This window comes from Eptesicus fuscus, chromosome 2, assembly GCF_027574615.1.
Source record: "Eptesicus fuscus isolate TK198812 chromosome 2, DD_ASM_mEF_20220401, whole genome shotgun sequence".
Taxonomy (NCBI): domain Eukaryota; kingdom Metazoa; phylum Chordata; class Mammalia; order Chiroptera; family Vespertilionidae; genus Eptesicus; species Eptesicus fuscus.
This window is the reverse complement of record NC_072474.1, coordinates 67,521,852-67,535,050: the sequence shown is the minus strand read 5'-3', so window position 1 is coordinate 67,535,050 and position 13,199 is coordinate 67,521,852. Positions and strand designations below refer to the sequence as shown.

The window sequence follows — 13,199 nt, the reverse complement described above, 5'->3', positions numbered from 1 at the left end:
TAATGTCCTTTAAGCAAGGACACCCGAAGATTAAGCATAAGGATTCCAGGAAACACCCGGGGTCTGCACATGCACAGATTTGTTTGGAAAGGTCAAGGAATCATTAGGGGCCCCGCCTTCCGCACTCGCCTAAGTCTCCCCTAAGTCGGAATCCCAATAAACAGGGCAGGTGGCCTTCTGCACACTTCCCTTTTCTTAGAATGTCCTCCTCGCAAACTTTCCAACCAAGTCTCATGCTTCCCAACACCTGACCACTCCTTATCCTAGGTTCCCACTGACCTGCTTTCTGTCCCCTACAGATTAGTAGCTTATATTTCTAGAAAGTTCTATAAATGCCACCATACAGTACACATTCTTTCTCTCTGGCTTCTTTCCCTCAGCATGATTATTTTGATCCATTCATGTGTTTGTGTATCGGCATTTTGTTCCTGTTATTACTGGATTGTAGTCCGTGGCATGGCTATGCTACAATTTGTTTGTTGATGTATGGGTTGACGGACATTTGGGTTGTTCCCAAGTTGTGGCCATCATAAATAAAGCTGCTATGGATATTTATATATATATGCCATTATATGGACATATGCTTTTTATTTTCTTGTGTAAATACCTAGGAATGGAATGGCTGGATCGTGTATGTTTAACTTTTTAAGGAGCTGCCACACTGTTTCTGAAGTGTTTGCAAATATGTAACAATGTGTGTACATTTCCCTCATGGGTGTGTCGGGGTTCTAGTTCCCTGCGCCCTGGGGAAAGTGGTCAGGGAGGTCCTGGTGTGGTTGCAGGATTAATGAGTGAGTGTGTGTAGAAGAAGAGAGCTGGAAAGAGAGGAGGTGCTAGTTAGAGAAGTGAGGAGTTTGAAAATGAGATTTTGGAGGTGGTGCATAGTAGGACTGTGAAGTATGGGTGTCTTCAAAGAACAAGCTCTTTGGAGGTGAGGACGTCAGGAACTGGGAGGCTGGGGTGTTAGATGGTTCATCCATTTGGAAGCTGAAATCACCAAGGTGGATGGCAGGAGCGATGCTAGAGAGCACCATAGTCAGCCAAATGTGGGAGGGAAGGTGACCAGGAAAGTGGTAGTTGGCTGCAATGAAGGGCAAACGTGAAATATGCTGGGGAATCTTACTCATATATTAAAGTTTTTAAATTGTGAGATGTTTTAGATATTCAGAACACCATACATAGAACATATATAAAACCTCAAGAAATAGAACATTACCTGATGTGAATTGGCAACTGCAATGAATTGAATATCCCCTGGGCTGTGATACTGATGATGAAACGAATTATAATAACTACCAGCGATGTTAATGACCAGGTGTGGCGTGTGGACTAGGTGGTGGGCCTGCACTAAGCTCTTCATGTTTAATTCTCACTACAGTGATTCCCCACAAGACTGACACTGTTTTTTCCATTTTGTAACAAATGGAGTCAAAGAAAAAAACAAAATAAAGCATTACCCAGACCTTTTAAATACCCTCAGTGCCCCTTCCAACTGCACTCCCTAAGGTAATTGCTAGCCTGAGGCTGTATTTCTCTTCCCTTGATTTCATTTATGGTTCACCTCATATTTACTTTTATGTGGTTTTACCTGGGGTTTCTTTTTAACTCTATATAACAATGTCAGCCCTGGCTAATATGGCTCAGTTGGTTGGCGCGTCAGGCACATACCCAGGTTGTGGGTTCCGTCCCCAGTTGGGCCCCATGCAGGAGGCAACCAATTGATGTTTCTCGCATCGATATGTTTTTTTCTCTTTCTCTCTAAAAAAAATATATAAATAAATAATAAATAAATAAATAAAAATTAAAAACTTCAGACCATATGAATTCTCTTTGCAGCTTTTTTTTTCCCCTCAGTAAAGCATATGTTGATGTATAAGTGAATCTACATTTGTGTTGGTTCATGTAGCTGTGGTTTGGTTTTCATTGCGTTAAGGTATTCATTGTAGGAATATCCCATAACTTATTTACCACTCTATTTGGCTTATAATTCCAGATTCTCTCTATTACAAAGGATATTATATGTGTCTTTTGGTGTATATGGGAAAGAAGTCTTTCTCCAGGGTAGGTGCTGGATTTGTGTGTGTGTGTGTGTGTGTGTGTGTGTGTGTGTGTAAAACAAGACAGGAACACTGGTGTGAAAATGGCAACAGGAGCCGAAAAGACACCAGCCTGTCTGCAGGCTCAGTGCTGTGTCGGGGAGGGGGGCTGCAGGGGAAGGTGTTGGTGAGTATACTGAGGCTTCAGGTTGGAAATCCTTCCCCATTATTCCCAGAGTGACTTTCTCCCTGGGCCTCACCTGCTGTGGATCATCTCTATGGCTCTATGTGGATGCAGTAGAAGTGTAACACAAAAACAATCGAGACAGACTCAGGGAACTCGGGCTTCATTCAAAAGAATTGTGTTTCATATTATGCCTAATTTTGTGAGCTCTGTCAAACATTCTAACCTTATAAATCATCGTCATCATCACCATCGCGAGTCCGTTGTTCCTTCTACTTAATCAATGAAGATTTATTGAGTGTCCTATGTCCCTGGCACGATGTGGATTCTGGTAATGCCACTATTAACAAGAACAAATGGTTTCCCTGAGTCAGATATATGAGCTCTTTGCGCAACTAATGGTTATAGCAAAGCTGTTGAAGTAGGAGCAGCCCTGGCTTGTGTGGGTATCTCCTATACCCCAAGTTCCTTCTCCAACCCTTTCAAACCTACCCACTGGAGCTCCTTCGATAAAAGTAAGGAGGAGTCAGATGGGCTCTATTGGAAGAGCAAAGCATTGAAATCATCGCGCATGCGTTACTCTGTAACAAATATGAGTCTGGAGCTTGGCTAGCATTGAAGATACAATGGTGAGCAAATAGATATGGGCCATGAAGTAGATTTCAGTCATTTAGTGACACATTTCACCAGAATATTAAGCCATGATCAGTACTACAAAAGAAAACTAATGAAGTTCCTCTCCTATACACAGCTCTTGACTCAGTGAACATTTAGCACCTGCAACAACGCACTGTTCACAGTCCTGAGAAGGGTGGGGAGGCGGGTACAGCTTCAAGGACCTTTGCAAAGTTGAGCGGCTTTCAAGGAGCTCTTGTTTCTCCCACGTTTAGATTCCTGATACCCATCGCATTCCAGCAGACCAACCGCCCTGTGCCAGTAGTGTATTCTCTCAACACTGAATTTCAGCTCTGCAATAATGAGAAGGTGTTTCTGATGGATCCCAACACATCTGATATGTCCCTGGCAGAAATGGATTACAAAGGAGCCTTCTCAAAAGGTGAGTTGTTCCCTTCGCCTGCGCAGAGAGACCGTGGCTGAATGCAAGAAGTTTTCAAGTGAGCCCCTGGACCAGCATCTCTGCTCATCAGCTTTCAGTCAACTTGCCAGTGAAGATTCCCTCAGGGGGGATGCCAGGGCAGCCAGCATCTAGTCAAAGGAACAGACCCGTGTTCTTCCGTTATGTCATTTCACAATCAGATCACACGCTGGGCAGTGTAGTTATTGGCAGTGTGGCACTGTGGGAAAGCACTGACTGGTCTGGGTGGTAAGAAGACTGGAGTTTCCTACCAGATTCTAACACACTGGCTCTGGGCAGGTTGCTTTATCTCTCAGTTCCTCAGAGAGATTGCAACCTGACCCCCACTGCCTGCCAGCTTCAAAGATATGCCAAACGTGTATGTGCTCTCCATCATGCTTCCTCTGCTTGGAATGGTTCCTCTGCCCGCTCCTTGCCCCACACATGGTTCCCTTGACTTTTTGAAAGGCTCTCTCTCTCTCTCTTCCTTGGATCTCTACTTACATGTTAATCTTCTCAATAAGCCTTTCCCTGACCACACGGGACAGTCTAACATAGGCCTTCATAGTTTTCATTTTCACAGAACACTCTTCAGTTTTTTTTTGTTTTTTGTTTTTTTTTTTAAATATATTTTATTGATTTTTTACAGAGAGGAAGAGAGAGGGATAGAGAGTTAGAAACATCGATGAGAGAGAAACATCGATCAGCTGCCTCTTGCACACCCCCTACTGAGGATGTGCCCGCAACCAAGGTACATGCCCTTGACCGGAATCGAACCTGGGACCCTTGAGTCCGCAGGCCGACGCTCTATCCACTGAGCCAAACCGGTTTCGGCCACTCTTCAGTTTTTATAGTACTTGTCACATTTTTAATATTTTATAATATACATTATTTCCTTATTTGTTGCCTATCTCTACCAGTAGACTGTACGTTACTTGAGAACAGAGATTGTGATCAAATTTGCACAACATACCAGCAGTGCCTGGGTGCTCAATAAGTATTTGTTGAATGAATAAATTAATTAAACAAGATCTGCCTTTCCTCTCTCAATTATCCCTTCTGCCTTTTTCTTACTTTTAATCTTCTCCTCATAGCTGAGGTTTCTCTCTCATCCTAAAAAACACATCCAAGTCCTGCCCTTAACAGGAAAAAAGAAATTCTCAACCTTACCTCCACTTCAAACCTTCTTTTCTTTTCTTTGAGGAACCTCCTGAGGGAGCGGTGAGCATACACTGTCTCCATGGCCTTTCTTCACGGGCAGTGCTCCGGCCACCCATTGCAGGCTGGGTCTGTCCCACCACCGCGCAGAACGCTCTCTTGTCGATGATACTTGGCTTCCTTTGCACCAGCCTCACCAGACACGGTGTTGCCTCTCTGACCACTTCTCACTCTCCTTCCCTAGGACTCTGTTCTCTGCCCTGTGTGTGTCGTTGTCCCCGTGTTCTTTGCTTGGCTCCATCTGTTCTCACTTCAGTGCTACCTCTGGCCATCCCCATGGCTTGTCCCATCTGTTTACTCTGAACCTGCTAGAACAGTGGTCGGCAAACTGCGGCTCGTGAGCCACAGGCAGCTCTTTGGCCCCTTGAGTGTGGCTCTTCCACAAATACCACGGCCTGGGCAAGTCTATTTTGAAGAAGTGGCGTTAGAAGAAGTTTAAGTTTAAAAAATTTGGCTCTCAGAAGAAATTTCAATCGTTGTACTGTTGGTATTTGGCTCTGTTGACTAATGAGTTTGCCGACCACTGTGCTAGAGTCCTACTACTCCACAGCCATTCCACAAGAGTTGACCTTATTTCTGATCTCGCCTGAGCTTCATTCCTCATTTCCATGTGCAATCTGACCACCAAGCCTCTCCAGTGGATGTCTTTTAGACACCTAGCGATGTCTAGAGCTGGACTTACCTCCCTCCAAATATGCTTCTCCCCTATCCTCTGCCCTGCTGACAGCATCCCCAATACTCCAGGTGCCCCAGGAAACAGTGCTCCGGCCACCCATTGCAGGCTGGGTCTGTTCCACCCAGGGTTATCCTTCCCTTCTTCACCTCCCCATCCCATCCATCATTTAAATGAATGGAATCCAACTACTAGACATTGCTTGAATCCACCCCCTTGCCTCCCAGCTATAGTTTAGATATCTATCACTAGAGCATTAAAATAGCCCTTATCTGATCTCTGTGACTCAAGTCTCTTAGGCTCCTCCATTCTGTTTTCTGAAGCCCAGATGTGTTGATATTATGCCCAGGCTTAAAACCTTCTCGTGTTCCCTGTTACTTACATACTTAAGGCCAGAATCCTCAGCACCAGGAGTCTATCTTCACAGGAGCCTCTCCTGCTGGAGCTTCTACTTGTCTTCCAATCCAGTCACACTGACCTAACAGAGCAAATACTCTGGGCAAGTGTTTGGAGTCGGACAGATTTGTGCTCAACTCCTGTGCCTCATGTCACAGAGAGGAAAACTTGGATGAGTTATTTTATTTTATTTTATTAATATATTTTATTGATTTTTTTACAGAGAGGAAGGGAGAGGGAGAGAGAGTTAGAAACATCAATGAGAGAGAAACATCAATCAGCTGCCTCCCGCACACCCCCTACTGGGGATGTGCCTACAACCAAGGTACATGCCCTTGACCGGAATCGAACCTGGGACCCTTCAGTCCGCAGGCCGATGCTCTATCCACTGAGCCAAACCGGTTAGGACTGGATGAGTTATTTTAAACAGGGATAATAATTGAACCTATCTCTTTGGGCTCATGGGAGGATTTAAATGAGACAGTGTAGCTAAAGAACTTGTTTCCACATCAGGCACTAAGTGCCCGGGACTCATACCCTTCCAGCATTCAATATTTTGTACTGGAGTTTCTTTCCCCTAGAATGTTCTCCCTGCCTCTTCCTTCCATCTCAAATGCTCTTTCTGATAAACACCTACTCAAGTTTCAGGATTATGCTCACATATCCTTGTTATATCCTTTCACACCTCTCCCCAGGCAGATTTCTGTGCTCAGCAATATGCTTATTTAACATCATGTACCTCCCTCTATTGTGGTTGACAACAGCATAGAGTTGTGGTGGTTGATAGTGTAGGCTGTAGAGCCAAAGTACCTTGACTTTGAATCCCAACCTCACCACTTCCTAGCTTTGTGACCTCCAACAAGTCACTTAACCACTCTGTGCCTCGATTTTCTCATTTGTGAAATGGCCAGTACTACATGAGTTCTTACATGGGAAATTCAGTACCCAGCATGTAGTATAAGCTTGATAAATGTTAGCTATTTTAGCAATTATTAGCTATTATGACTGTTCTCTCCACTACATCTCACTCACCTTTGTATCTGCTGCACATAAAAGAGTGCTTGGCACACCTTAAAAGCTTAATTAATACATTTTGAATAAAAGAAGCACATGGATTCAAAAAGCTCTTCATAGAAAGATATTTTTGTCTCTAAGAGAGTGTGTTAAATCCTTTTTACCCTTGACATTTCTTTCTCTTTAAAGTCTGACCTAATTAATGCCTCTCAATCTTTCCAGGTCAAATCCTTTATGGCCGAGTACTTTGGAATCCAGAACAAAACCTTAATTCTGCTTACAAACTCCAGCTGGAGAAAGTCTATCTGTGTACTGGCAAGGATGGCTATGTGCCTTTCTTTGATCCCACGGGGACAATCTACAATGAAGGGCCACAGTATGGATGCATTCAGCCAAACAAACACCTAAAACACAGATTCTTGCTGCTGGTATGTAACTGTTGATGTTAAAGAGATGACACTTGAGTAGATTTCCTCAGCTCTGAGTCCTGTCTAAAGCTAATAGAACTCCACTCTTTATGGTTTTATATATTTGTGTGTCATACACACACACACACACACACACACACACACACACACTAGAGGCCTGGTGCATGAAATTTGTGCACTTGGGGGGGGGTGTCCCTCAGCCCAGCCTGCATCCTCTCCAATCTGGGACCCCTCGAGGGCAGCCGGACATCCCTCTCACAATCCAGGACTGCTGACTCCCAACTGCTCACCTGCCTGCCTTCCTGATTGCCCCTAACCGCTTCTGCTTGCCAGCCTGATCACCCCCTAACCACAGCCCTGCCAGCCTGATTGATGCCTAACTGCTCCCCTGCCAGCCTGATTGCCCTAACTGCCCTCCCCTGCAGGCCTGGTCATCCCTAACTTCCCTCCCCTGCAGGCCTGGTCACCCCTAACTGCCCTCCCCTGCAGGCCTGGTCATCCCTAACTGCCCTCCCCTGCAGGCCTGGTCACCCCTAACTGCCCTCCCCTGCAGGCCTGGTCCCCCACAACTGCTCTCCCCTGCAGGCCTGGGTCCCCGTCCCCCCCCAACTGCCCTTCCCTGCAAGCCCAGTCACCCCCAACTTCCCTCCTCTGCCGGCCTGGTCACCCCTAACTGCCCTCCCCTGCTGGCCTGATTGCCCACAACTGCCCTCCCCTGCATGCCTGATCCCTTCCAACTGCCCTCCCCTGCTAGCCATCTTGTGGCGGCCATCTTGTGTCCACATGGGGCAGCCATCTTGTGTGTTGGGGTGATGGTCAATTTGCATATTACTCTTTTATTAGATAGGATATATATATATGTGTGTGTGTGTGTGTGTGTGTGTGTGTGTGTGTGTGTATTATTGTTGTTGCTTCTCTCTGATCAGCTGAATTCTAGTACATATCTGATGGTATGGTGGGTAACAGACAAGCTATTATTAATGTCCCAGGAAAAGGAAAGTCTAGCCCAGTGTTTCTCGAGGTGTGGTCCAGAGAACCTGAACATCCTCAGTACTCTTTCAGGGAGTCCACAAGGTCAAAACTACATTCCTAACAGTATGATGACACTTGCCTTTTTCACACTCATTCCTTCATGAGTATAGAGAGCATGAAAGGTTTATCAATATGATTTCAGATTCCACATTGTAACTAATATTTTTTAAATTGCACTTATCAACTTATTGATAAAAGTTGTTGATAAAAGCTATTAAAATATTCTTCCCTTTAAACTGCATAGCTGTGTGAGGTCATTTTCTTCATATACATCAGCCAAAACAACATAGCACAATTGACTGAATATAGGAGTTACGAGAATCTAGTTCTTTTCCAGAGATTTGCAAAAATATAAAGGAATGCCAGCTCTTTTTTTGGAAGGTGGGGGTGAATATAGGTATTTTCTCTAAAAAATATGTTACTTATGTTAATATATAATGGGTTTTTCACTGCCATTTTAAAACGAATTCATAAATAGTATTTTTTTATTTTTCAGTGTTAATTTTAATACAGTAAATACTGATAGATACAAACCACATAAACAAAAGACTTTTGTGGTCCTTGATTTTTAAGTGTATAAAGGTTTCTGAGACCAAATAGCTTGAGAGTTATTTGCCTAGGATACCCCGCTCTCTGTGTTTTGAGATCACAGAGGCCACCAGGTGTCCTCCCTGGAAGAGGGTGGTGGTGCCCAGAGGCGACCCAAGGAGAGGGCTTCTGCTGCGCATTCTCTCCTGACCCCAACCCAAGGCAGGTGAAGAGGACCTTTCTCTTCCCAGTGACTGCCGCTTGCCAGTCCAGTAGTCCCATCTTTCTAAATCTTTTTTTTTTTTCTCCTGAAAATCTAGGACCGCAGTCAGCCAGAGGTAACCGATAAGTACTTCCACGACGTGCCCTTTGAGGCCCACTTTGCTTCCGAATTGCCTGATTTCCACGTGGTCAGTAGCATGCCAGGTGTGGATGGGTTTACTTTGAAAGTTGATGCGCTCTATAAGGTGAGTGTGATAAGAAGAAGAGAAGCAAAGGACCAAGGCCACTTTAAAGGTTGCAAAAGGAAGACATCATCTGTGGACTGTCAGTTTCTTTGTACAGCATCTTGCTGGCACGTCCTTTTTATTGTTGTTAAGCTTATCATTCACCCCAAATTTTTACCATTTACCTCCAATACGACAAAGTAATGGTAAAATTATTTAATTTGCATATAGTCTCTTGTTATTGTGTGCATCTGGGTGCCTACCATATTCTAGTTTTTCCTAATTAGTTTTTATATTACCTGCCTTCTGGGCTCTATTTTCACAAGCATGTGGAAAACATTTAACAAAATCATAAACACAATACAATAATTTAGAATGGCAATAATAAGTAATATTTGATGAGCAAAAATACTCTAAGTCCCAGTAATAAACAAGAACTTCCAAGATCAAATTCTACTTTTTTTCTCTCTCCAAATAGTAATCTATGACCTTAGATTTTAGAACTGTTATCACTCTTTGGAGGTTAGTTCAAAATCATGGAGGGTTTCAATGGGGCCAGATGACATGGCAATAAAATACTTGATGGTATAACCGCTCAGGGGATGTCCAGGGAATATTCAGATTTAGCAAATTTTTGTCAAGTATCTGCTTCTTATGCACAGAGTAGGTGTTTAGTGAATAAAGTATCTGCTTATTATGCACAGAGTAAGTGTTTAATGAATATTTGTTGACTGACTATTTTAGCTAAAGTTCATCATTAAGTAGTAAATTAGCATAACAAACAATTAAAGGTCCCTGGGAATTAATGTGGTTATTAATACTGTTACTTCTCTATAATCAAGGAAGACCAACAAATCATAAGCATTTACCAGCTACAGAGAAATAAATTCTTAGGACTATTCTATACACAGATAGACAAAGAGAGAAAGAATGTGAATAGCTGGACCAGGATCACCCTAATTTAGAAATAAAATGGAATCCATAAACTCCATAATATTTGGTTGAATTCTCTAATGGTAAACACCAACCATTGCAAATGCCTTTCTTGAAACGCATCACTTGCATTTATCTATCGAGGCTCATGGTGGCAACTGTCTTTCCGTTTCCTTTTGTCAGAGGACGTCCGTGGGCAGCAATGACATGCTCGGTTTGTCTCCCGTTTTCCTCCTCCTGCAGGTGGAAGCAGGACACCAGTGGTACCTCCAGGTCATCTACATCATTGGCCCCGACACCCTCTCAGGGCCCCGGGTCCAGCGCTCTCTCACAGCCCCTCTGAGGCGCCACCGAAGGGACCTGGTGGACCCCAGTGGCCGGCTGGCCCTTGCCGACTCCCTCATCTATGACAATGAAGGGGACCAAGTCAAGAATGGCACCAATATGAAGTCCCTCAATCTGGACATGCAAGAGCCCGTTGTAGCTGCCTCTCTGTCCCAGACGGGGGCGTCCATTGGCAGTGCGCTCGCCGCTATCATGCTTTTGCTTCTGGTGTTCTTGGTGGCTTGTTTCATCACCAGGAAGTGCCAGAAACAGAGGAAGAAACCGCCCACAGAGGACATTTTGGAGGAATACCCTCTGAATACCAAGGTGGAGGTGCCCAAGAGGAGCCCCGACCGGGTGGAGAAGAACGTGAGCAGACAGTACTGCACCGTGCGGAACGTCAACATCCTGAGCAACGCCGAGGGGGCGTACGTGTTCAAAGGTGCTAAAGTGAAAAAACTGAACCTGGAAGTCAGAGTTCACAACAATTTACAAGATGGAACAGAAGTTTAATGGAGGAGACCCATGTGTATTTTTTTCTAAAAATCATTTTTTTATAAAACGGGAGAAATACTGGTATTTTTATAATCTTGCAGATGAAAAGGGAAAACTATAGCTTTGAGCAGGGGAAGGTACACATCACTTGCATCAACTCACAACTGAGCTACCTCATTCAACAAAGAACCACTAGGACTCCCAGAGTATTGGAGTCGCTGTTTCTGTGGATCCCTTTAGTAGTCTCGGTAGCCACAGTTGCTCCTGGAAGGCTGATCTTCGAAAGCAAGTGTGTTAGTGTTAGGACGGGAGGTAGACGGTTAGGTTAGCTGATGCAGTTCCGAGGACCGGGGGATGGACAGTGGCAGATCTCAGAAAGTGGCCTTCAGGGCCTTGGGTTTCCTCCCCCACTTCCAGCTTTCTTCTACTTGGGCTTCTCCTGGGCCTCTGGATAACAGAGTTCAAATTGCTGGCACCCAGATTCCATTCAAAATCCTGCTAATCAGCACAATGTTGTATTTCTCATTGCATCCACTTGACAGCCTGCACTCACTCCATGGCCTCTAATTGCACTTTGCCATTTCCAAAGTCCTTTTCACTGGGGGTTCAAAGTGCTCCAGATACAGGAAAAACCTCGGGCACGGCAGGAGGGGGGACTGAAGCCTACAGAAAGGAGGGGCCTGGCAAGCACCTCAGAGCACATTATTGATGCACTGCACCCTACTCCCAGGGAGATGTCCTTGTGCCCAACTAGTTGATGCTGCATCGAGAACATGTTAGGACACCTTTCTGTCAAAGGATGCTACAAAACAAGGTCACTGCACATGACCTTTTTCTACATCGCCATGGATGCTTTAAAAACCTACCACATTTCCTGCTACCCCAGGCTTTGCCCAGTCCAATAATAGACAAGCCCATGTGCTTTGCTAGCTGTGGGGTTTTTATTGTTCTAGGGTTTCAGAAAAGTGAGTGATTCATTTGAATAAAGCAAATTAGGATAAAGCCCAGGCCAGAGTGAAATCAGTTAATAGATGCCTACTAATATAATACAGCAGATAAAGTACTAGTACTCACAGCCGATAAAGGCACCATTCCTGGTACCGTACGTATTTCAGGGATTTCTCTTTGTGGGGGTTCTTTTCTGGTAGCTCAGGCACTTATTTTTACCATATCAGCACATGACAAGGCCATAAACACATGGCTTTTAAATGATTTAGTGTTCAAATAGCAACTTAACGATTTTGCACATTGTGAACACACCGCTTGCTTTTGTGTTTCTTTTTGGTTCCTGCCTTATTGCAAAACCATAAGCATGCAGGTCTTAAACTGGAGACACCATTTCATTATTCTCTTCCTGATGCATGGCATACCATAATCACTGAGCAAATGACAGCGCACTTGCATCGCATAATATTTGTACTAGAATGACCCAAGCTCTTTGGAACATTCCAAACTGGGAACACTTTGGTACTAAAAGCTAGAAAGAATGAACTCTGAAAGGTTTTCGGCATCTCTACCAGACTCCAAGCTCCTTGAGAGTAGGACCTGTGTGAGCACTGATTATTCAGCAGTGCCTTGCATAGAACAAGCACTCCAGAAATATTTGTTGAGTGAACAGATAACTGGTGTCACAGGTGAGTTACAGAGGAATAAATTTAGAAATGGGAGGGAAGAGGATGTGGTGGCAATATCACAAGGGGAAGTAGAGAGAAAAGCAAAATATGAAATAATCTCATTGGAACAAAGAAGCACCAGTTTACACAGACATGAATCTGGCCATGGTCTTAAGGAGAACTAAACAGACAAGTCATAATCGTGCATTAGCAGGAGGTGAGACTGTCCTTGGTCTCCAGAGCAGGACACTTAGAGGAATGTCTGACTTAGCATGCCGAGATGAGTGTAACGTTTTCATGACAGGATGAATTGAGGGAGCCCAGAGCCGGAAACGCCTGCCTGTCTGGTCTGGTGCCACTTGAGACACCAGACAGTTTGGGGCAGAATTTATGTACCCACCTCACAAACACCCAGAATTGGTGTCTCATGGCTCCCTGCTCACCAGAGGGGCAGACTCTTCTAACAACCTAGAGGGCTCATGCTAATTCTTCCAAGGACAGGAAGCCAGTCATTTGAAGAGTAACTTTGACTTGGTCCTTTATTTATAGTTCCTCATGCCAGATGCTTACACATTAAAGCAACATCTTTCCATTTGTTCAAATATTCGTCTTGCACATCCTCTCCATTACTACCAAATGGGGCACGTGCGTGGGGAGAGTGCAGACAGGTGGCAGGATGAAGCCAGTTGGGAAGCGCTGGAGACTGAGATCTCTGCGGGCCCCTAGCAGCCTCCAGGGAGGAGGTCTTGCATGACCAGGGCAGCGTCCTGTGAAGACCTTGAGGCAGTGAATCGTCTGTGCGAA

At 44.5% G+C, this 13,199-nt stretch overlaps 1 protein-coding gene across 1 annotated transcript in view; it reads left to right on the top strand.

Annotated features, from left to right (window-relative positions):
• FRAS1 (Fraser extracellular matrix complex subunit 1) overlaps window positions 1-10,802 on the top strand; it is a 440,116-nt gene extending 429,314 nt beyond the window's left edge. Inside the window, exons 71-74 of the mRNA XM_008143649.3 lie at window positions 3,111-3,277; window positions 6,819-7,024; window positions 8,905-9,051; window positions 10,207-10,802. Of these exons, the coding sequence (XP_008141871.2) occupies window positions 3,111-3,277; window positions 6,819-7,024; window positions 8,905-9,051; window positions 10,207-10,800 (1,114 nt within the window). The 3' untranslated portion in view covers window positions 10,801-10,802. The remainder of the gene's footprint in view (window positions 1-3,110; window positions 3,278-6,818; window positions 7,025-8,904; window positions 9,052-10,206) is intronic.
• The last annotated feature ends 2,397 nt before the right edge of the window (window positions 10,803-13,199 follow it).